Source organism: Hypanus sabinus, chromosome 16 (assembly GCF_030144855.1).
Source record: "Hypanus sabinus isolate sHypSab1 chromosome 16, sHypSab1.hap1, whole genome shotgun sequence".
NCBI lineage: Eukaryota > Metazoa > Chordata > Chondrichthyes > Myliobatiformes > Dasyatidae > Hypanus > Hypanus sabinus.
The window spans coordinates 28377319-28402489 of record NC_082721.1 but is presented as its reverse complement, the minus strand read 5'-3'; the positions used below and the strand labels follow the sequence as shown (position 1 = coordinate 28402489).

At 43.4% G+C, this 25171-nt stretch overlaps 1 protein-coding gene across 3 annotated transcripts in view; it reads right to left on the bottom strand.

Moving 5' to 3' along the window:
- The window catches only part of pgpep1 (pyroglutamyl-peptidase I), a 39724-nt gene extending 20135 nt beyond the window's left edge, over positions 1-19589 (bottom strand). The window contains exons 1-3 of one of the 3 annotated variants that reach the window (XM_059991425.1): positions 19435-19520; positions 8422-8474; positions 4029-4166 (exon numbers count right to left, since the gene is read on the bottom strand). Coding sequence is in view for 2 of the 3 variants with exons in the window: in XM_059991424.1 (XP_059847407.1) it covers positions 8422-8474; positions 19435-19468 (87 nt within the window). In the remaining variant the exon portion in view is untranslated. Of the gene's footprint in view, positions 1-4028; positions 4167-8421; positions 8475-19434 lie in introns of all 3 variants that reach the window. The other 2 variants (XM_059991424.1, XM_059991423.1) reach the window with 2 other exon arrangements.
- Between the last annotated feature and the right edge of the window lie 5582 nt (positions 19590-25171).

Below are 25171 nucleotides of genomic sequence, written 5' to 3'. Positions count from 1 at the left end.
CTTGTTGCTTCTAATGCTTCACTATGGAGTATTAGATCACATTTTCCTTATGTCAGTCCATCTACTGCACTTCCAAGTCACAGGCTGCAGATTTAAAAATTCTTTGAACCTTGATAATTAATAAAAATCTGGAAAATCAGTAACCCCAGCACCGACCTGCGAAGAAAAGAGTTTTCCACCTCCGAAAACAATTTAACACTGTTTCATACCCAATTCTATTTTCTTATCCCTGCTGCCTCTGGGGCTTGTTTGATGGGTTTCAACCTTCCTGCAGGGAAAAACATGTCTTGTCAGCAAATATTTGATGATGATGTTGGAAATCAATAATCTCAGGTCCAAGGGCATCATTTCAGGAGTCCCTCAGCCCAAAACACCTCTAGTTGCTTAATCAATTACCCTCCTTCTACCCCAAGGTCGGAAGTTGGATACGCCACTGATGACTACATAAAGTTCAATTCCATTTGCCACTCCACAGGAGATAAAGCAGCACACGTCTGGATGCAGGGAGACATTCAGGGATAACATTCAGGCATGAGCTGATAAGTGGCAAATAAAACGTTTGTCACAAAAATCCCAGCAATGACCATTGATGACAAAGGAGTCAAACCACCCACTACCAACATTCCTCTTATTGAGGATTTCCGGGGGGGGGGGGGGGTGAGGGAAGGTCACCAATGACCAGAAACTAACAGATCAGCCACACAAACTGCAGAGCCACAAGAGCAGGTCAAAGTTTGGGTTATCCTGCATTGGGAGATTCATCTATTGACATCCCAAACCCCAATACGAGGCACAAGTCAGGAGCACGATGGACTATTTCTCACTTGTTTGGGAAAGTACAGTGCCAACAAAACTGAAGTTGAACAATTCAAGACACCTTGCTGTTTATTCCCTCTGTCACTGATGCAGCGGTAGCAATGTGCACCATCTACACAGTTAGTTTTCTAGACTACTCTACCCTCCAGCTCCTTGTGCTCTCTACCATCGCACAATCTGCAGATGCTGGAAATCCAAGCAACACACACAAAGTGCTGGAGGAACTCAGCACGCCAGGAACTCACTGAATAGGCAAGGGTTGCAGGTACTCAGCAACACCATCAACTGAATGTTTCCCCCAAGTTTCTAGACACACTCACTTAAAGACACATCACTCAATTTAAATCCTCAGACTTCCTTCTCAATAGCACACTACAAGAGCCTGCATCAGAAGGTCTACAGCCATTCAAAGAAGTTGACTAGCTCTTTCGGTGGCAGTTTAGGAATGGGCATAGATCCTAAAAACTGAAATCGAGTCCAGGCACAAGTCAGTCTCATTAACTCTCTCTGAAGCCGATCACAGCTGATGCTCAGGTACAACTCCCGTGGCACGACTGATGAGGGAAACAGCGAGTTCAGCAAAAATTCAAGACACAGGACGCAGTGGTTTACTGGGCAAGATTTCAATGGAAATAAGTAAATTAAATGCAGATCATCTTCAGCATTCACAACCTAGCATGGCGGCAAGAATTTGCAATCTGTTATCGTTCAGTACAGAGCATGAACCAGTCTGGGTGCCTTTCCATCATATTAAAAATTTAAGTCCAGCAGACTAATTTCACAGCTGAAGGACAAGGAGAAGCAGTATAAAGGATCAATACATACGAAAGAATACTAATTAAACTCTGCAGCAATCTGAATAGTCTGAATAGTCAATCTGAATTTCATTCCTAGTGAATGAAATGCAAAAGACCCTATCAGCTTGCACCAGGGAAAGGTCCCATACCAATATTTCAAATGCAAACTGGGTTTGCCCATCATATCAACAAAACCACTCAATTGATTTTTCTTATATCAGTCAAAATGTTGTTTGTGGAGAACAGTACTGCACAGCTTGGCTGCAAAATTCCCTACATTAACTCAGCAACCATAGTCTAAAAGAGAAGTGCTTTGACGTTACTCAAGATGGTGACTGACATATTGAAAGTTAATTATTTCTAAATGCTTGCCATAGATATGGATTCTATTGGTTTGATTTTTAGTGCAACTTCAGCATATAAACACCAGTCTGTCCATCTGAAGGGGTAGCAGTTTCAAAGCTAGCTAGTTCAAATTCTATAGCCAATATGTGTAATCAATGCATCATGAAAAATATATTGCAGCAAAAATTTGATCACAAAACCACAAAAGTGCTAAGGGAGTGGTGCTGAAGGGGGCGGGATCATGCTGGGTCAAATAGTTGGCTTCAACTCCCAAGTTTCTTGTTCAATTCACAAAATGCTTTTTCCTAAACTCCAGAAATCTATTTCAGCCTTGAACTTATTTCATAACTCAGCATCTCGGCCATTGTGGATGCAGAATCTCAAAGACTCACACAAGGCCAAGGCAAAGAAATTCTTTAACTCAACCTTCAATGATGGCCTCTTTGGCCTGAGACAATGCTCCCTACTTCTCAGTTCCCTCTCAGAAGAGGACATAAAGATAGCATTTACCTTCAAGTCTCCTCAGAATCACCTGGTATACAGGAAATTAACCCCCATTCCTCTGAACTCCAGTGCATGAAGGCTCAACTTATGCAGGCGGCTGACAGCAGTGAATGCAGCCCAGCCCATTGTAGGTACAGTACCGACATGAGACTGCCTCAAAAAGGCTGTGTCTGTCAAGGATCCCCACCTTTCATGTCATGTCATGTCCTCTTCTTGCTGCTACCACTGGGCACAGCACCAGGCACACGAACAGCTACCTCCCTGCAACTATTAGGTTCTTAATCGACCTGCACAATTCCAATCAAATCTAATCTAAAGAGTAAAACAAAACAGGAGGGTTATGGGCTGAGTGCAGGTCGGTGGGACTAGGTGAGAGTAAGCGTTCAGCACGGACTAGAAGGGCTAAGATGGCCTGTTTCCGTGCTGTAATTGTTATGTGGTTATAAAACATGAAGCATCCCTTGCATGACCAGACTTGGCATTATTGTCATCTTGAATATCTGATCTCTTTTTGTTTCTTCACTATCGTGCACAGTGAGTGTAATTTTTGCTGTGTTCTCTGAACCTTAATGCCTGTGGCATTGCTGTAAGCTTTCATTGTAGCCATACCCTCACTATACACTCATTAATGCAAATATCTAATCAGTTAATCATGTGGCAGCAACTCGATGCATAAAATCACGCAGACATGGTCAAGAGGTTCAGTTGTTCAGACCAAACAGAATGGGGAAGAAATGTGGACTAAGTGACATTGACCGTGGAGTGATTGTTGGTGCCGGATAGGGTGGTTTGAGTATCTCAGAAACTGCTGATCTTTTGGGAATTTCATGGGAACAGTGTCTGGATTTACAGAGTGTGCAAAACAAGAATCATCCAGTGAGCAGTTCTGTGTGCAAAAACACCTTTTTAATGAGAGAGGACACAGTAGAATGGCCAGATTGGTTCAAGTTGACAGGAAGGTGATAGTAACTCAAATAACCACACACAGCAACAGCAGTGTGCAGAAAAGCATCTCTGAACGCACAACGCATTGAACCTTGAAGTGGACAGACCACAGCAAAGGACCGTGAGCATACTTCATCAGGTACAGGAGGTGTACCTAATAAAGTGGCTACTGAGTGTATTTATGCACATGATCTTGAATTTTATGTATCGTTTCAGATGTGCTCTTACCAAACCTCTCCAGTATTATTAAGAATCCCTCCTTTTCATTCTAAGCGCTACACAGAAAAAATAGTCACCAGTTTACACAAAATATCCATTAACCACTTCATAATCCTATGAATCAGCTGAATTCTCAACCAAATGCATTCTGGCATGGTTTTCACAACCTTGAGGATGCATGATTTGACAAAGAAGCTAATAAGGTATATTTGAAATACTGCATCGGTAATGATGCAGTACGCACAGCAAGCTCCCACGATAACTATTGCCCGTGAGACAAAGTTCAGATTTCTTCTTCAAAATACTGTATTAGAATCTTTCACGTCAACCTGAGCGTGCAGCAGGGAACCTGGGCTGAAAATTTTATCCAGAGATAACACATCTAGGTAAAAAGCAACATACCCACTAAACTCTCTGAAGTATGTATTGTTCTTCCGAGGCACTTGAATACATTAATTTCTGATGGAGGCAAGAGAGGAAGCACCATCTCAGACTGCAATGGGCTCTGCTGCTTAGAAGACATCAATAAAACCAACACCTCTGGAAAAGATCAATGGATGGCATCACAATCCCACCGATTCTACGGAGCATCAGGTTATTTCTAATCATATGCAGAAAGGAGAACAGAAGCTAAGCAGCAACAATCATCCTTTTTTATAATTCTATCAGCTCCAGGACAATCCTGCTCAACAATATCTCAGCTTCCATAAATATTTTGGCAGAACAACGTTTAAAAAGGTCGCACAGCTACCAAACCATTTAAATTACCTTTATAAATAAGAATTTAAGACAACTGGTAAATGCAGGAGATTTGGAATAAGTAACGCTTTGCCTAGACTGGCATTTCTGGCGCAGACAAAGTGCATTTAAAGATGTAGCCACTCCATAAGCGACTGATTTTAAAAGGCAACTTTCTGATTGATGCTCCTGTGATTAAAATGCAGATGCTGTTGCCGTGGGGAACAGACGTCTGGTGACTTGCCTTTGTGTTGGTTCATTCCCGCTGCCTGCTGTCTGGAATTGTGTTAACAACATGAGTGTGTATGTGAGAGAGAGAGAGAGAGAGAGAGAGAGAGAGAGTGTGTGAGAGTGTGCCTGTGTGATTGTGCGAGTGTGAGTGTGTGTGTGCACGTGTGAGTGTGCGTGTGAGTGTGTGTGTGAAGATGATGCCTTGAAAGGGGCTGAAGTAAAAATCACTTCAGTAATTAATCCCAAGTCATCATTGTATTCATCGGAATAAGCTGATGATGTTAATGTAACAATGTCTGCCTGCATTGGGCCAGACTCAAAATCCTCTAGTGTTGATACTGTTAGTTGATATTAAAGCTTACACAGCCTACTTTTGATTTGAACAAATGCAAACTAACTAGTGAAAACTCTAAGTTTATACATAAAGCAACCCAACACTTAGGAAGCAAGCACAATATTGCGCCTTCAATAAAGATCTGTTTGTCCTACCAAAATCATCCTGCTCCACCTGGTCCATAAATCAGGTTCAGACCTACAACCTGACAATGGCACCACTGTTGCAGTGAGCTCCTGACATTTTTACTCCAGAGGTCACAAGCAAAAGCTCCTTGCAGTAAAAGGGATATTTTTAGAAAAAGTTTTAGATGACAAAATGCAAGTAATCTGTGCTAGCCCTGAGATTCTGATAAGTACATACCCTTCACAGCAAATCTACTACCTCTAAAGTGTAATTATGGGAACATAGCCTTCTTCAAATTTCCCCTGCACCAAATCATCTCTTAAAAACCAAGAATTTAGACCATAGGATACAGGAGATAAATTAGGCCATCTAGCCCATCAGGTCTGTTCTGCTATTTCATCACGTCTGATCCAATTTTCCTCTCATCCCCAATCTCCTGCTTTCTCCCCATATCCCTTCGTGCCGTGACCAGTCAAGAAACCCCTGCTTTAAATGTACATAAAGACTTTGCCCCCACAGCTGCCTGGGACAATGAATTCCACAATTTCATCACTTTCTGCCAAAAGAAATTCCTCATCTCATTCTAAAAGGATGACCCTCTATTCTGAGGCTGTTTCCTCTGGTCTTAGACTCTCCAACCATAGGAAACATTGTCTCCACCCACTCTATCAAGTCTACCTTTTAGCATTCGATGTGTTTCAATGAGGTCACCTCTTAATCTTCTGAATTCTAGTGAATACAGGGCCAGAGCCATCAAACACTCTTCATATGACAAGCCATTCAATCCTAGAATCATTTTTGAAAATTCCTTGAATCCTTTCTAAGATAACAGGCCCTTTGCACCAATTTTCTCTCCATTTAGAGAATAGTCAACCCTTTAATTTCATCTACTAAAGTGCATGACCATACATTTCCCAACACTGTATTCCATCTGCCATTTCTAAGCCCTTTCTATAGCCTCTCTACTTCATAGCATATGCAAACTTTTCAACAAAAGCCATCAATTCCATCATCCAAGTCATTGACATATAACGTAAAAAGAATCGGTCCCAACACAGACCCCTGTGGAATACCACTAGTCACTGGCAGCCAACCAGAAAAGGCTCCCTTTATTCGCAAACTTTACCTCCTGCCAATCAACCACTGCTTTACCCATGCTGGAATCTTTCCCACAATACCATGGGCTTTTATCTTGTTAAGCAGCCTCATGTGTGGCACCTTGTCAAAGGCCTTCTGAAAATCCAAGTACACAACATCAAGCGATTCTCCTTTGTCTATCCTGCTTGTTATTTCTTCAAAGAATTCCAACAGGTTTGTCAGGCAAGATTTTCCCTCAAGGAAACTAAGCAGACTATGGCCTATTTTATCATGTGCCTCCAAGTACCCTGAGATCTCATCCTTAACAATTCTAGTTATTTATCCCCAATTAACTTCGTGTGGCACACTGTTACAAAAACTGGATCACACAGGGAGTACCAGCCAAATACTTAGTGAAGCCTCCCATGACTTGCTTGGTACTGACCTTATCCAATGATGTGCCAACTTATACAATCCAGAGAGCTCCAGGAAGGATCCAAGCTCAAGATACCACAGCACCTGCTGCACCTTCTAATACATGCTTGTGTTGACGACAGAGCTCCCTGGACTAAACACGTGGGTGATGAACCCATCTACAGTTACGCCATTGTACAGGTTTGCAGTAGAGAGCATCCTAACATGCTGCACCACTGCATGGTACAGAAGCTGCTCCGCGGTGGACAGGAGAGCTCTGCAACAGACAATCAAAACTGCCCAACACGTTACTCGCACCAGCCTACCCACCATCAAGGACATATATACAGACAGGTGCCAGTAACATCATGAAGGATCCCACCTACCCTGCTCGTGGATTGCATGTCCTGTTCCTTTCAGACTACTTAGAATTCATGCCAGGACCACCAGAATGAAGAACAGTTACTTTTCCCTAAGCAGACAGATTGATCAACACCTCCAACTCACTAACCCACACCACCCCCACTAGCACTACTTCACTGCCTGTCAGTCACCTTACCAGCAAGCGCTCCTGTGTTTAGTGTCAATTTATGGACATACAATATATAGTTATTGTGCTTTTTCAACATTATTGCATTCTTTATTTTATTGTGGGTTTTTTTTGGCGCTGCATCAAATCCAGAGTAATAATTACATGGTCCTCCTCTGCACTTGTCTACTGCAAATGACATTTAAACATTCTTGAACCTTGAGAAGGAATTTTTAATCCCAAGTGCTAAAAAGTAACTATAGGATGGAAGAAAATATCATAACTGGAAGAATAGAACATCCAAGCAAGTCCGAACAGGCTTTCAATACCACTTTCCCTGGTCATTAAGTAGACTCAAGCACCTCTCAGCTGGCCTTCTTCACCCTGGCCACATCTTCCTTCTCCAGGGTACGTCCGATTCCCAATGCCAACAGAAATAGTTCATGAGTTATCTTGGGTCAACACCTAGTCCTCAATCACTTACACAATAGGTGATCTGCTCACTGTAATACTGCTAACTTACGGGATCTAATTGGAAGTTGTATTTCCCATGTTTCAGCAGCATTTATATTTCAACCGTATGTAGCTGATTGAAGAGAGCTTGGGATATTGAGGAGGAAATGAAAGGTGCCTTATAAATACTTCTGTTTTTAAATTAAAGATTTGATGAGATAGGCTCCCAATTGGACAGTCCACAATTAGGACCCATGAAAAAGGTGAATACAATGTAAGTGTTGAAGGGGAAAGTTAAGTTAGCAGGAAGAAATAATGGTCTGTGCCAAAAGGGTTAGAGAGACATGTGGAGCAGAAAGACAAGCTTGGCACAGTTGTGTGTAATAAAACTATCCCTGAATAGCAATTTTCAGAGCTGTTAGATGTGATGGGCCTCAGGCAAGGGCAAGAATTCACCAAAGCTGCAAGGCCTTCTATCATGGCAAAGCCAATTAATACAAATGCTGCCATGTGTTCACACATGCAGGTCAGCCAAAAAAAATTGCAGTTTACACTGTCCAACAAGGAGCGCACTTAAACAAGAAAATACAGTGCTGGTCAAAGTTGAGGGCAGGGTAAAGACAAAGACAAGTGCAGCTCAGGTTAGTGATATCCTGCTCTGTCTGTGCCCTCAGAAACAGAACAGATGGAAAAAAGGTAGCTTCATTCTACTTAACTGTACTGGGAACACTTGATAGATCTGCGTAACCTATGCACATTACTTACATACTTCAGCATTTCTTCATCTGTAGGGATAATTAATTGAAGACACAATGTTCTTCAGTAACACTGCCTGGGAATGACAGGCAGGCAGCAAAGCAAATAATCAAAATAAGGGGGAAAAGTCATCTTACCTGCACAGCAACCCAGCTCGCATTGGTAGTGTGTTCTCCAAAGGGGCCAAAACCTTAAATATAGAAGAGTTTCAACATCAGTAAAACAAAAACACAGCAGAAATATAACCCTAACTTAGAATCTGCCTCTGAACATTAGTGATACAGACAACACACTTGAACAAAAACCTTTCCTCGCTATTTCCTTCACAGTTTAAGTATCAGCCACGCAGGTTGAGTTCCCGCTCCACAGCTTGATCCAATTCATGGAAACATGAAGGAACGCTGCACTCATGATCCTAAAATCAGGATCTCTGACGATCCTCTTACATAGGCCCACAAGACTCCAAGACATTCATCCAAATGATTAATAAAGGAACTCAAATTCCTGGGCCAATGCATTTGCATCAATTTACATTACAAAAACAATACCCACTCATTTATCACATAATTGATTGTAAGAACTTGCCGACTCAAACTGGATTGTCTTGACTCTGAAATGAGAGCACTTAATTGGCTTTGGCATGGTGTAATGTTGGGGAAGGCACTGTACAAACGCACACTGCACAGCCTCCAAGTTCTCCTGTTTGCTATCCTACAATTAAAAATTAGCTAACCGCCATTCTTCATCCTCAAAAACTCGGAACAGTGGGATCCTGGCTCACCTCCTGCAAATTTGAAGAAGTAAACCAAAAACATATTTTCTAAACAACGTAACGACAGTATATCAAAGTTCTTTCATGGCATCTCAGATTCTGGAACAGGGCAGCAGAGTGGTATACAGGTAGCAATGTTGCTACAGAACTTGGGTTCAATCCTGACCTCGAGTGCCAATGAGGTGACGTTTTCACCTTCTAACAAAATGTCATGGATTTCCTCCAAGAGCCCCAGTCAACACCACCCTCCCCCCACCCTATCCCAAAGACATGCTGGTGCTAAGAAAACATAACCACTTTAAAACTGCCTCTCATGTCAGCGATGACAGAAAAGACTTGATGGGAATGTTAGAGAATATTTACAGGGAAATAACGTGAAAATGCAACTGGGAAAGTCAACCCCACCGTTGAACCCATTTACATAGATCACCGTAGCAAGAAAGTAGCATCCATCATCAAGGACCCCTACCATCTAGACTATGCCCTCTTTACTCTGCTGCCAACAGGGAGGTGGTACAGGAACCTCAGGATCCATGTCACCAGGTTCAGGAACAGTTATTACCCCTCAACCATTAGGCTCTTGAACCAGAGGTAATAGCTTCACTTTCCCCATCACTGAACTGTTCCACAAATTATGGACTCACTTTCAAGGACTCTTCATCTCATTGTCTTGATACCTATTGCTTTTTCCCCCCCTTTCTTTCCATATTTGCTCGCTTTGTTGTCTTTTGCACATTGGTTGTTAGTCCATCCTCTTTTGTGTAGTACTTCATTGATTCTATTGTGCTTCCTACATTTACCATGAACGCCCGCAAGAAAATGAACCTCAAGGGTTGTATATGGTGACATACATGTACATTGATAACTAATTTACTTTGAATGAGATTGATCTGAGAGCTGGCACATACACAATGGGCCAGATCATTGATGCTGTAAGAAACATTATGAACCCCAACTTCAATCTATTGTCTAAGGGTTTAAATGAATTCACAGTTACGCAATAATATTATTACAATGCTACCAGGAATAAATAAATGTGTACATCTCAAAAGGTGAATTGCTCAGAAGGAGGCTGAGAGGCAACTTAACATCTTTAGAATGTGGAGTGGTCCATAAGCAAAGTGTTGAGGGACTTCTCTACATTGAGCAGGAGATTTGGAAAAAAACAAGGCTGGCTACTATTAAAGTTGGTTCTAATTGGAAGTGCAGAAGATTTTTTTTGTTCAAACATCCAAATGAATGTGGAATTCAATGCTACAGTGTGAGATTCAAACCAGGAACACGGATGCACTTAAGCGACGAGTTAAATTGACAATGCTGTCAGGTAAAACGAGGGGGGATGAGGGGAAGAAGGGCAAGTAGAAGACCACGTCGAGCATCAACACCAGCATGAATTCGTTGGGCCAAGTGCCCATTTCTCTTCTTGAAGATATATGCAATGCAAAGCAGTACAAAATCAAATATGTCATTGTTGTATAAAAAAAAGCTCTTTCCACACACAGAACCATAGAACATTACAGCACAGAAACAGGCCTGCTGGCCCTTCTTGGCTGTGCTGAACCATTTTTCTGCTTTGTCCCACTGACCTGCACCTGGCCCATATCCCTCCATACCCCTCTCATCCATGTACCTGTCCCAAGTTTTTCTTAAATGTTAAAAGTGAGCCTGCATTTATCACAATTACCGCATTTACCACTTCATCTGGCAGCTCATTCCACTGGACTTCTGTGTGAAGAAGTTCCCCCCCCCCCCCCCATGTTCCCTTTAAACTTTTCCCCCTTCACCCTTAACCCATGTCCTCTGTTTTTTTTCTTCCCTAGCCTCAGTGAAGGTAAATAACATGAAGCTGTTATTTATATAAAACACAGTTTGAACACCTGATTCTCCCACTACCCACATTTTCTTCTACTGGAAAAACTCTTTAAAAAGTTGATTTAAGTACTCACAACATTTCACCTCTATTGCCCAATCATTATTTTTCTGCCACTATCATCTTTCAGTTTCCTTCAGACTCAAAAGTATTTACCCTCACATCAGTTTCTGTTAGCTCTCTCTGTCATTGCATTCATATCCAAATTATTCCTGAGCCGTCCCACCGGAAATCCACGAACCACAAAACAGTTCCTCCCAAGCCCCTCCCCCTGAATCATCTCTTCAACACAGTAAACCTCTCACTAACTGATCTTGCCCGATGTCAACTGACAACGCAGAAACTACAAAATAAACAAATCAAATATGGGTTTAGTTTGTATTATTGGAAAGAGGAGGGGAAAACAGACCAGTGACCTTTAGTCTCTGAGCTTGGCTTGAACTAATCTAAACACAAAAATACAGCTGCAGATGCTGTGGATCAAAGAATACATACACGACTCTGGAAGAACTCAGCAGGTCAGGCTGCATCCGTGAGAAAAGAGTAGCCAACGTTTCTGGCCGAGACCCACCCTTCATCAGGAATGGGGGGGAAGAGAGGGCCGAAGCCCAGTAATAGAGATGGGGAGGGGGAAGGGCTAGAGGCGCCAGGTGGAGAACCAATCAGAGGAAGGATAAAGGGGGGAGGGGATAAGCATGAAAGAACTGTAGAGATAAAGGAGCAGAAAGTTGAAAGGGGAGAGGGGCAGAGAGGGACCTAGGATGGGGGGAGGGGGAGGGAATTACCGGAAATTGGAGAATTCAATGTTCATACCACCAGGTTGGAGGCTACCCAGACGGTAGATGAGGAGTTGCTCCTCCAACCTGAGTTTGGCCTCATCATGGCAGTAGAGGAGGCCATGTATGGACGTATCTAGATGGGAATGAGAGGCAGAGTTGAAGTGGGTGACAACCGGGAGGTCCTGTCTATTGTGACGGACGGAGCGGAGGTGCTCGACGAAGCAGTCCCCCAATCTGCGTCGGGTCTCGCCAATGTAGAGGAGGCCGCACCGGGAACACCGGATGCAATAGACGACTCCAGCAGACTGGCAGGTGAAGTGTTGCCTCACCTGGAAGGACTGTCTGGGGCCCGGAATGGTGGTGAGGGGGGAGGTGTGGGGACAGGTGTAGCATTTGCGCTTACAGGGATAAGTGCCGTGTGGGAGTTCTGTGGGGAGGGACGTGTGGACCAGGTAGTCGTGGAGGGAACGATCCCTGCGAAAAGCTGAGAGGGGTAGGGAGTGAAAGATGCGCTGGGTGGTGGGGTCCTGTTGAAGGTGGTGGAACTTGCGGAGGTTAATGTGTTAGATCCGGAGGCTGGTGGGATGGGATCCCTCTCAGCTTTTCGCAGGGATCGTTCCCTCCACGACTACCTGGTCCACACGTCCCTCCCCACAGAACTCCCACACGGCACTTATCCCTGTAAGCGCAAATGCTACACCTGTCCCCACACCTCCCCCCTCACCACCATTCCGGGCCCCAGACAGTCCTTCCAGGTGAGGCAACACTTCACCTGCCAGTCTGCTGGAGTTGTCTATTGCATTCGGTGCGGCCTCCTCTACATCGGCGAGACCCGGAGCAGATTGGGGGACCGCTTCGTCGAGCACCTCCGCTCCGTCCGTCACAATAGACAGGACCTCCCGGTTGCCACCCACCAACTCTGCCTCTCATTCCCATCTAGATACGTCCATACATGGCCTCCTCTACTGCCATGATGAGGCCAAACTCAGGTTGGAGGAGCAACACCTCATCTACTGTCTGGGTAGCCTCCAGCCCCTTGGCATGAACATTGAATTCTCCAATTTCCGGTAATTCCCTCCCCCCATCCTAGGTCCCTCTCTGCCCCTCTCCCCTTTCAACTTTCTGCACCTTTATCTCTACAGTTCTTTCATGCTTATCCCCTCCCCCCTTTATCCTTCCTCTGATTGGTTCTCCACCTGGCGCCTCTAGCCCTTCCCCCTTTCCTATCTCTATAACTGGGCTTCGGCCCTCTCTTCCCCCCCCCCCCCCCATTCCTGATGAAGGGTGGGTCTCGGCCCAAAACATTGGCTCTCTTTTCTCACGGATGCTGCCTGACCTGCTGAGTTCTTCCAGCATCGTGTACGTATTCTTAAACTAATCTGATTGGCAACTTTTCCTTTCAGAATCAGCTTTATTATCACCACAATGCGTCGTAAAATTTGTTAGTCATTTGTGGATGACTTAACCCATGCCAACGCAGGTTAAATCATGCAGTCCACCCAGTTTCAGGCAAAAACCAAAACACCAACTCAAATGACCTAAATGTCCTCCTTTTATGCTGTAATTAATCAACAATTCTACATTATCTCACCGACTTACCAATCAAAGATGGCATCAAAGCCACAATCGCTGTATAAAGTTCTGATCAGACAATGATCAAGGCATACCATGGATGTATTGGTTTTTGAAGAGCACGCAGTAGATTGACAATGGGAATAAAAGAGTTAAGTGCTTTTCTGCCTTGTCAACCCCAGGGCACTTGCAGGCTTGCACTGATTTTACAACACGTATCCCAGGTTTTCAACATTGCCAGATGTTTTGCTTCTACAGGTTTTGTCGACACCGTCGCGACGTGCTCCGGAACTGATCTGGTCCTTTGCTTTACAAATCATTTTGGCTGCTGGTGAGAGGCCACTGTTTTACTGTGCGGCCACTCACTGCCCTCGAGGCGATGGAGGTAAACAACTCATTTACCTGTGTGGTAAAGGTGCTCCCAGTGGCGCCTGCAAGAGAGTTTCTCGATTCAGACCCAGTAATAAAATAAAGGCCTTGCCTTTCTACATCTGGGTGGTGTGTAACCCAGTCAAATCGCTTGCTCATTTTAAATGTCCTGAACAGATCAGCTCTCCGGTTTATGAGTTCAAAGGACAAGAATGCAAATCTGCTGAACAGGTCAAGTAAGGTAACCAAGTAGGCCCTGGTGTTGGGGTTGGGGTGGGGGAGAGGGGGTGTATTTACCTCCAAGCACATGGTCACAACCTTTTAATCTCATTGCCAACAGAACACGGAGGCACCTTCACAGCCCAAAGACCCTGGATGTGAGAGCATCCTTCAGGAAGGTGAACCCACAGAATGCAGCCGAGAAGGGAAGCCCTGTGCTAATCAGCTGGCTGTTGTGTTTACGGATGTCTTCAATCGCTTGCTTCAGCAGTGTCAGGCACCCACGTGCAGGGTTCAGTCACACTGGTGCCCACGATGAACAAGGCAACCCGCCTTAGTGACCATCATCCAGTAGCACTTGCATTCACTGTGATGAAGTGCTTCAAGAGGTTGGTCATGAAGCATATTAACTACTGCTCTAGGATCTGCTCTAATTTGACTACTGTCATTACAGGTCGACAGCAGGTGCCATTTTATTAGCTCTTCACTCAGCTCTGGAATACCTAGGCAATGAACATGTACAAGTTAGGATGCTCTGAATCAACTACAGCTCAGCATCTAACACCATCGTCCCTCGAAAGTCATCACCGAGCTCCTAGACCTCCTTGTGTAACGGGATCCTCGATTCCCTCACTGGCAGACCCCAATCTGTACGGATTGGCAGCAACATCTCCTTCACAATCACCATCAGCACAAGTGCACCAGAAGGCCATGTGCTTGCCCACCCCCCCAGCTTCATACCTAAGATTGTGTGGTTAAAGTACAGCTCCAGTCTCATATTTAAATTTGCTGACAGCACTACTGTTGTTGGCTGAATTAAAGGCAATGACAAATCAGCATATAGGAGGGAGACTGAAAAACTGGTTGAGTGGTATCACAACAACAGCCTCTTACTCAACGTGAGCAAAACCAAAGAATCGATTATTGACTGCAGAAGGAAGAAGCCAGCAGTCCATGTGTCAATCGTCAGAAGGGGATCAGAGGGTCAGAAGCTTTAAATTACTTGATGTTAACACTTCAGAGGATCTGTCCTGTATCCAGCACACAAGTGCCATCACAGTGAAGACACGAAAATGACTCTTTTCTTACAAGTTAGTGTGCATTCAGCATGTCACCAAAAACTTTGACAAACTTCTGCAGAGACCAGAGGGCATCCTAATTGGCTGCACCCCAGCTTGGTGTGGAAGCGGGACGTGGTGGATACAGACTCTAGGCCAGGGGTGGGCAAACTTTTTGACTTGAGGGCCACAAAGGGTTCTAAAATTTGACAGGGGGGCCGGACCAGGAGCAGATGGACAGAGTGTTTTGGTAATACACCTCATAAGAGAAAATAAAATATCATGGGATATGTAGAAAACATGTGCTTTAATTTCAATTGAAAATGAACAAATGCATTACAACAAAATATCTGTCTTTGAAGTCCCATGGTATTTAGCTATTTATTGAAATGACTTTTAAAACACTGAAAATTAAATGAATAAAATACAGCTTTTTTTTAATAGTAACAGTTATTATTTTAAAGCACTGAAAATTCTGTTATCCTTCAAGATATTATCATCATCACTCTCCTCCTGACTGTCTTTATTTCAAAAACGGTAGGAGATGCAGGTCTACTTGTCCTGCTCCTTCTTATTCAATTGTCCCCTGTGCCAAAACTCAACAACGACCCGCACAATGACAGAACAGTGAGAGCGCGCCAATATGCGGAGCTCTGTGCTCGCAAATCCCCGCAGGCTATCTCCTTTAGCCAGAACGCTGGCTAATTGTGAGCCGGTTCGGATGTGCCAGGAAATGGGTTGCCACAAGGTCACAAAGTAAAGTGCAAATGTGGAGTAATACGCTGCACCTCAACAAAGGTCAATGTATATAGAGTGCGTCATCTATTGGGAAAACGCCAGAATTGCGGGGAAAAAACGTTAACAAGGTTTATTAATATAATTTCATCAATTTCTGCGGGCCAGATTAAAAAGCTTAACGGGCCGCATATGGCCCGTGGGCCGTAGTTTGCCCAAGCCTGCTCTAGGCCATCACAAGCAAAGCTCTCCTCACCATTGAGTTGATTTTCATGGAGTGTTGCCACAAAAAAGCAGCATAAAAAATCTGCACGATCTGAACCATGCTCCCTTTCGTTTACTGTCAGGCAGGAGGTAAAGTCCCACACTACCAAATGTTCAGGAACAATTATTACTTTACAACCAGACTCCCAAATTGGTATGGACTGTTTGCTCACCTGAACAAATTTCACAACATACTATCTCAGTATTTTTTTAAATTTGCAGTTTATCTTCCTTTGTACATTGGCCACCAGTCTTTGTTTATGTAATTTTTCTAAAATTAATTTCTAGTAAACACCTGCAAGAAAATGATTCTCAAGGTAGATGGCACTTTCAAATAAACTGCATTTGTTAAATGTGCCACAAACTATTCAACCACACAGAAACTCAAAGGAAAAGGGAATATGCTGATTGACCAATTAATCAGTCACCTTTCCACCTCATTCCCCCTTTGAGCTTTCACTCTTGTACTGCAAGGAACTCAACAGTAAATTTACACAAATTTCATAAATTCACAGTTAATCTATTAAGGCATATAATGTGGAACATGGCCTGGTACTCCTATCTGGAGAAAGAGCCATCTCAAAATGGATCATAAAGTGCAAGGTCAACTCCAGTGCATAACTGCTCCGAGAAATTACACTCTCGATTATGAAATTAACTCAAAGCTCCAGTGGTCCTTTCAAATGCACAAGATCCCACAGCCATTCTTAAGTCTGGAAGTTCCTCAGTTTCCAGAAGTGTACATCTCTGCTTATCTGATAACAGTATTGTGGTTTATGAAAGCTTCCTGCGATGCGCTCAAAATACCCAACACAAATTGTCTGCCGCATTTCCTACAAGGCCAACAGTCCTTCCCTGAAAAAAAATCACTTAATTTGGATGTGCGGCTCTTTGTGTCATTGTAGGACGTGAAAGGTGGTTTCAAAATCAGCTCCCTCTGTCGTTCTGTAGCTGCTTCCTGACTTGACACAGCTCTTTCCATACTCAACAGAGCGGAGGACAGTGCAGGTCACAGCCTGATACCCACAGCTACTATTTGAGCTGCCCAACAGGCAGCAGCAATGATGGATATGGTGCCTATTGTGGCAGCAGGGCCTCCGTCACCACACCAAGAAGCTTGCAGAGGGGTTGGGGTGCTTCTCAAATCCTGAGCAGTCCTCTTTCCCCAACCGGAATGAGAGAGGAACAAACTGACCCAACTTTAAAATATACATAGATGGACATCTCACTTGTGACCTACTTCGAGGAATAATCATGCAGAAAGGGCAGGTGAGTCAGATACATTGGAGAGCTCTTTTGAAGAACCAGTATAAGTATGATGGGCTGAATGGCCTTCTATTCATTCTGTGAACACAGCAGGCTGGTGACATTGTGACGACACCACTTCACACGTGTGACTGGTTCAAAATGTCTCCGATACTTATTCAGACAGTTTACACAATACGAGAGAAGGTTATTATTAGCACTTCAAGGCATGTTAGAGAAAGAACCTTATAATCAAAGTAACTGATTAACCATTTGCTTGAAATATACAGAACTTTTTTTTTGTATTCTTTAGTTACCGCTTTCCACCTCCCTGCCCGTGTATATGTAGCTTTCCAAAAAAAAATGTTCTTGAATTTCTGTTTTACAGATCAAATACAAAAGCTGCTTCAGGAATAAAGGAAGAATGCTCCAATTCAGATTCACCACGTTGTGAGGCAGTGGAAGAATTTTTGTGTATTTATGACACCTTTGCTTAATGTTTTATATGTGACCAGTTGACAAAGATAATTTCAAATTTCTTAAATTCATTCTAAATTTTGGGCCACAGCCACCCCACAAGAATGTCCCTCCTCTCACTCCCTTGCTTACTTACCCTTAAAATCCCAGAATCGTTACAGATCACTGACATCCTATAAAGTTACTTACAATTAAAAAGGTTAAAAGTTCATTTATTATCAAAGCATGCATCCAAATACAACTCTGAAATCTGTAAATTAACCAAGTGTTTCAGATAAAATACTTCAAAGACTTTTTTTTAAAAAAAAAAGACGATTATTGCCAAAATCCAAGGAGAAGGCATTTCATTTCAGGCAGTGTCAGCTTTGGGCATTATGTGGGAAGCACAGCTGTGATGCAGCCCCAAACTCCTGGTGTCCCAAGGCCTAAATTTCTCTGTCAAGGAACAATTATTAAAACAGTTATTATAATCTGGTTATAAGCATCGCCCTGCTTGAGGGAGTTTATGATGTTCTCCAGCTTGCTACAACAGCAACTGCGCAAGTAGCATTTCAGTGACTGCAAAATGCATGGGGCCACCTAAAGGTCATAAAAAGAGCCAGCAAAAGTCACACAACCAAAACTTGCAATAACCTTGTCTCTTTTCTGATATTTTTGAAAATAGAAAGCCTTGTTACAACTATATGTAATTGCAAATTATGCTCACTTTCTCGTCCCTGCATTGGCTCCCCTCCCCTCCCCTCGTGAACAGTACTGGACATTGCAAAATAATAGGTAAATGCAAACATCAACATTCTAATAAATGCTCAGTTTCATTGATACTCAAACTTTGCCAGAATGCAAATGTAAACTTTTTCAAAAACAAAAATAACCTCAATCACTCAAAGAACGTCAACTCCAACTTTAAAATTAAATTTAACACAAATGTCTGCTTTCAGTCTGAGCCCTTCTCTCTCGCTTTGCCCCCCCCACCCCCGACCCATTTTATTTTCTTAACTAGTTGAAGGCTCTGTATTCCCCAACTATTTGCAGTCAGGCAAGTCGTCACAACACTCCAAGCTCGCAGACACTCAACAATCCCAAGCCTTTCATGCTTGGTCTCATTTGCCTAATGTAACTGTCTGGCCCCAGTCTCGGCCCCTGTCTGACCAACTCCCTTGTCCCTTTGTCTGGCAGAACTCTGCATCACATGCAGTACAGCAGAGTTAGCACAATGGCTCCCCGACACAGCAATAAAAAAAACTATAACGTTCTCTATCCCGTTTTGCAGTTTATTTTCCTCACTGACTCCAAGAACTGTCCTCTCTCAGATTAATATAACTTCCTTTTATTATGGCAATACACTAAGAGTTAAGCATTAATAACCTTTCCTAACAATGCAGCCATTACAAAGTTTGTTGTTGTTGACGGTTTGTTGGTGGCAAGTCACTAAAAATGCTTTGTAATTTGCATTATTTTTAATTTAACCCTAATTGCAACAGGTGTTTATATTTGAACTTTAAACCACCGGCGTCAGGCTGGAGGAGAACTTTTTACACAAGCAGAATGACGCTAGCTTTCAAAAACATGCACAAGGAAAATTAAAGGTGTCAAAGGCAGTCCAAAACTTGCGACATGCACACAAAGGAGTACATTCGGCTGGAGGGACGGGGGTTCGTATCCCAGCCCTTAAACTCTCGGTCAAGTTGGTGGGAGCCGCGGAGGCTGAAGGTCCCCCGGCAGCAGCTGCCTGCTGATCGCTGTAACAAAAAGTGGAGATGACACCGTGGCAACGCGACCAACCCAGTTACCTGTCACCACCACCGTGCTCCTGCTCCTCTCCATCTCCCCAACTCGGCGCAATTCCTCGTCTCCACTTCTTTTTCCTCCTTCCCCCTCTCCTCTTCCTCACTCCGTCGGCAACTGAGCGGACCCACCTTTGCGTCAACATCTCACGCACGTCGCGACGCCGGCGAGCGTGGAGCGGTCACGCCCCCCCCAGCCGGCGCTCCGGTCCGGTGCCCTCCGCCCGGATCCCAGCGGCTGCCCTTCCTTTTGTCTCGCGTGATTGCGGGCACTCTGTCCTGTCTTCCAGGTGCCAAATGCAAAGATGCCCACTTCATGGCGAGGGTTCAAATTGGGAGCCAGGACCCCACCAACTGCGGCCAATATTTCCTTCCCGATTGGAGCAACGCAACGCTTGCGCCCATGCCCATCGCTGAAGTGTGGTGGTGGTCACTGAAGGCTTACCAAGTCGGGGCAGCCAACCATGGAGCGAAGACAAAGAAGCGGTCTGAATCAATCCCTGCTATCAGGGGCGTGATTCATTGGTGTCACAAAATTGGCAAGGATTGAACGTCAGAAAATTGTAAATGCTAGAAATCTGCAGTTAAAAAGCTCAGCAGGCCAGGCAGCAGCTATGAAGGGAGAGACAGAGGAACAGGAAATGTTTGAGGTCATCAGTACATCACGGGGATGTTCTGTCAGAAGTAGTCCGATCTCTGTCACTGTGATTGGCTGTAAGTCTCCGAGGGTAAGGGTGCTGCTGTCAGACAGGGCAATAGTTTCAACATTCCCTCTTTTTTAGCAGCTGCGCACGACGAACACTGCTCTGAGTAGGAAGCGTTACATGGCCTGTAAACTGTGTGGCACTTTAGAAGTTTTATTGTAATATGCATACTATGAATATTTAGAATGAAAATTGAAAAGTCACATACTTTTGATTTTATTCATTAATTGAAGGGTACAATGAAATACAGTATAATTAAGAACATCTTTCACCTTTGAAACTTAGACATCAGCGTTCAACAGGCCAGCAGTTTGTTAACAATGAGCTACCGATGTCCATTCTGTGTCTATTGTTACCATTTGTATTGGTGGTGTAACTTAAACACTAATAATGTAAATATGTTGCTCTAAAATGTTTCAAAGTAAAGGTTGAGGTACATTTATTATTTAGAAAATATTTGGATTATAGTCATTAATAAGGTATTTCACAATTACATTAACATAAAGTTAAAAATTATGTTAACATTATATAAAAGAAAACTGCTGTGTGGCAACAAAGGTTATGTACGCGAGAGCATTTCAGTTACCGTGTGGCTGTGCTCCCACAGAGGGAACAGCAATAGTGATAGGGAACTCGATAGTGAGGAGGCAGGCAGGAGGTTCTGTGGCCACAGAAAAGACGCCAGGACAGCGTGTGGCTTCCTGGGCACCTGAAGTCTCAGAGTAGCTGGAGAAAATCTTTGAGGAGGAGTGTGAGGAGCCAGAAGTCGTAGTACATGGTGGTACGTGGCTGAGGTAGACCAGGGGATGAGGCCCTGCCGAAGGAATATCGGGAGGCCGGTAAGAAGAAGCAGAACTTCGATAGTGGTGACCTCTGTGCCATTTGCTAGAAGGATAGTCTAGATGAATTTGTGGCCAAGGAGCTGGTAAGATGGTGCCATGCTCAGATGCAGTGGCCCCTGCAGAGCCAGCCAAAGGCACAGTATTACTGTCTTTTTTAAATATCTTTGTTTACAACTGCAAGATACTGCTGGACATTAAGAACTTCAAGTATTACAGGACTAACCCATCAGTAAGTTGCTTGGCAGTGGAGGAGCTGGACTCAGTGTGGACCATGTTGCTCCCTGCTCTCGAGAGGTGTCAGAGTCAGTCCATGAGGGTAATGTGCAGTGATTGCCATTGTTACTTTTCCTGTGATCGTAAGACTGTGTTGGACTGGTTATGTGGAAAGCTGCAGGTTTGGTTCACTGGTTTATTGGCAGGACTGAGAGAAAAAGGGCCGTGTGGCCTCGGTTGTAGTAAATACTAGGCCTTATACCGTGGGGTCACCTGTTTGCAGCTGCCCGGGAAAGAGGTGTTAGAATAGGTGCCCAGCGACGTGTGTCACAGCATCCACGCTGGCAATGGTGCTGTCCTCTAGTGATTGCTCGGTGGAATTCAAGCTGGATTATGTTCGTCTGCAGCAGGTTTGCTCTTGCCGATAATATTCATGTACTTGGGAACTTGGGCTATATATTTTTTGTGTGACTGTAAGTTTATTGCTATCCTTTATGTTATTTGTTTTATATATATATCATGTGCTGTGCAAGACTGTTGGTACTGTGTTTTGCACCTTGGACCCGGAGGAACACTGTTTGGTTTGGCTGTATGGTTGAATGATAATTGAACTTGGTGCCGGGGGGAAGGGGCCATATCAATTTGTGACTAAGAAACTGGTGCGGGAGGGGGGTGGGATTTAGGTTCTGGGACCATTGGGATCTCTTTTGGAATACAGTCGAACTGTATACGAGGGAAAGGTTGCATTTAACTCCAGAGAGGGACCAATATCCTTTCAGGAAAGTTTGCGAGAGCCACACGCAGTACTGTGCAAAATCTTAGGCACATATATATAGCGAGGGTGCCGACGACTTCAGCACAGTACTGTAACTTCCATTTCCTGCTTGCAATTTACAACTTAGATTAAGAACAGAAAACTGGTTCTTGCTTGAATTAATATCTGCTATATTCACACAACTCCAGAATACTCCCTAACAGTGAGCATAAAAGGCATCGAGCTTATCAGGAAGCTCTTTGCTGCTTATGGTACTGTGCAAAAGTCTTAGGGACCCTAGCTGCATATACATGTCTAAAAAGTGGCACAGTACTTGTAGGAGGGCTTAAACTAGATTGGCAGGGGGATGGGACTATGAACAGGAGCAAGTCATGAGATAAAGCAGTCGCCATTGAGAGCAAATCTACTATCCAGGATAGACAGGGGCACAACAAGGTAAGATAAATAGTCAGTTAAACTACTTAATGGAAACCTGAGGAAAGGGCAGGATTGGCAGCTCAGAATTCCAGGATACAGATGTAACAGTAAACACAAAGTACACTGCAGATGCTGTGGTCAAATCAAGATGTACAAACAAGCTGGATGAACTCAGCAGGTCGGGCAGCATCTGTTGAAATGAACAGTCAATGGATGCTGCCCAACCTGCTGAATTCACCCAGCTTGTTTGTACGCACAGATGTAACAGGCTTGCCAAAGGTACAGGTAAGTGAGGAGGATGTGCATCTTTTTTGATATGTGAGGATATAACAGCAGCACTTAGAGCTGACATTTTTGGGGGAATTGTCCAGCAAGATCTTGTAGATAGAACTTAGTAACAAGAATTAGAACAAAAAACAAAGTCCATTTTAGTGCAAAGTTGTCATAACGTTGCTAAACTATGGTAATTAAGACTTTGCTGGTTGGTTCAGTCTCAATAGAAAAAGAACTTGTTGTTTAAGGCCAAAGTTATAACCTTAATTTGGGGGCACTGGTGTTTTGCTTGTAAATGCAGCAGCCAGTTACCATTCAACAAGAATCCACGCAAAGGAAATCTAATGAATACATTTAATCCATTTCACTCGTTAATCTGATCTGTAAATCATTGGTTAAAACAATTAGTTGGAGGTTCTGTTTAACCCTTTTTGCCAATGAATTGATGGCTTGGAGTTGGGGACTGGGAGGGGTGGGGTGATAATGTTTGTACTCCGAGTGCATCTCTTTCATGAATGTGAATTGTACATTTGTTATGCACTACCCCATTCTCCTATGTTCTCTTTATTTAAAAAACTAATAAAAATATTGTTGAAAGAAAAACAATTAGTTGGTAAAGCATTGGGATGAATTACTAAGGTTTAAGTAAAATTCATATTTTCCCCAACCCTAATTAGATAAACTCCGAATACAAAGATTAGGGAAAGTTACAATCCCTAAAGACACTCAGAGACGATAATGAGACATCAAGCAGATTTCTTTGTCAGCTCTCTCACTGATTCTGCCCTACTAGATAGATACTTTATTGATCCCAAAGGAAATTACAGTGTCACAGTAACATTACAAGTGCACAGATATACAAATATTAGAAGAGAAGTAAAAAGAATAAAAAATAAGTTACCACAAACAGTCATCACTTCTTCAGGTATAGGTTGACACATTATAGAGCCTAATGGCTGAGGGTAAGAATGACCTCATATAGAACTCTTTGGAGCAGCGCAGTTGTCTTAGTTTATTACTAAAAGTGCTCCTCTGTTCAGCCAAGGTGGCACGTAGAGGGCGAGAAACATTGTCCAGAATTGCCAGGGTCCTTTGTTATAAGGTCCCTTGTTCTAACCACAGCCCCCAGTGTGCCCAGTTTGACTCCTATAACAGGGCCAGCTTTCCTAATCAGTTTATGGAGCCTGTTGGTATCACCTTTGTTGATGCCATTGCCCCAGCACACCACCAATACCACTTATTTGACTTTGTCTGGGAGATTCTGACTGAGCTGAGTTAATCTCCACAATTTTTAGTATGTTATCTTCATTTTTATTTTTTTAAGTTCAACATTTATTTCTGGAAAAGCATCGGTTTTTTAATGTTCAAATGGTAAGGAATGCAATACCAGAAAACTCTCCTCTAAGTTGCATATCCGTCCAACTCGGAAATGTATCATCCTTCCTCATTGCTGGGACTAATCCTGGAATTCCCCACCCGGCACCATTCCCCCATCTGTCCTTCACTATATGGACATCAATAGTTCAAAACATTACCTTTTTATGATAAAGTAGTGTTGGGGAATCTTGCTAATGACAGCCAAATCCCAAGAATAATTTTTAAATCCTCTCTGTTCAGTAAAGTGCTACTGCTTCCCACTTTAGACCCAGTTGTTCTCAGCTGCTACACAATGGAGCAATTTATATAGAAGTTAACCAAATTAAACACTTCCAGGATTTCAAAATAAGAATAAAATGTTGGAAATGCTCCGCTGGTAGGAAATAGCTATGATCTGCTCGTAAATCTGTCTCTCCAGTCTGTCCTCAGAGAAGTGCCTTTTCTCTCTCCACAGATGTTGCTTGACCTGTTAAACATTTTGATTATTTCATAATTCCAGGATCTGCAATTTTTTGCATTTCAACTTCCAGATTTACTCTGATGTTGAATGAAATGCGCCTGGGCCAGGAAGAGCATAGACACGTGACTCTGCAGACGTGGCCTGGTGGCCTGAAGAAGGGTCTCAGGCTGAAACGTTCATTCATTTCCATAGGATCTGTCTAACCTGTTGAGTTCTCCAGCATTGTTTATGTGTTGCTCAGGAAGAACATAGGTCAGACATAGAATAAAGATCACTTGGGTGAGCATTTAGGGAACAGCTATCACAACTCCCTGATTTTTGGCACGTCCTTGGATAGAGATTGGAGCATTCGGTACGGCAAAATATTTAATTGGAGGAAGGCAAGTCATGATGCTATTAGGCAAGACTAGGGAATGTAAATTGGAAACAGATGTTCTAAGGGAAATGTACAACAGAAATATAGAGGTTGTTTAGGTGCAACTTGCATGGGTTTGGATAGATCTATCCCAATGAGACAAAGAAAGGATGTAAGGTGAAGGAACCATAGTTAACAAGAGAGCTGGAACATCTAGTCAAGAGGAAAAAGGAAGCATACTTCAGGTTTAGGAAGCAAAGCTCAGGCAAGGCTCTTGAGAGTTATGAAGTAGCCAGGTGGTTGCTAAAAGAAGGTACTTAAGAAAGC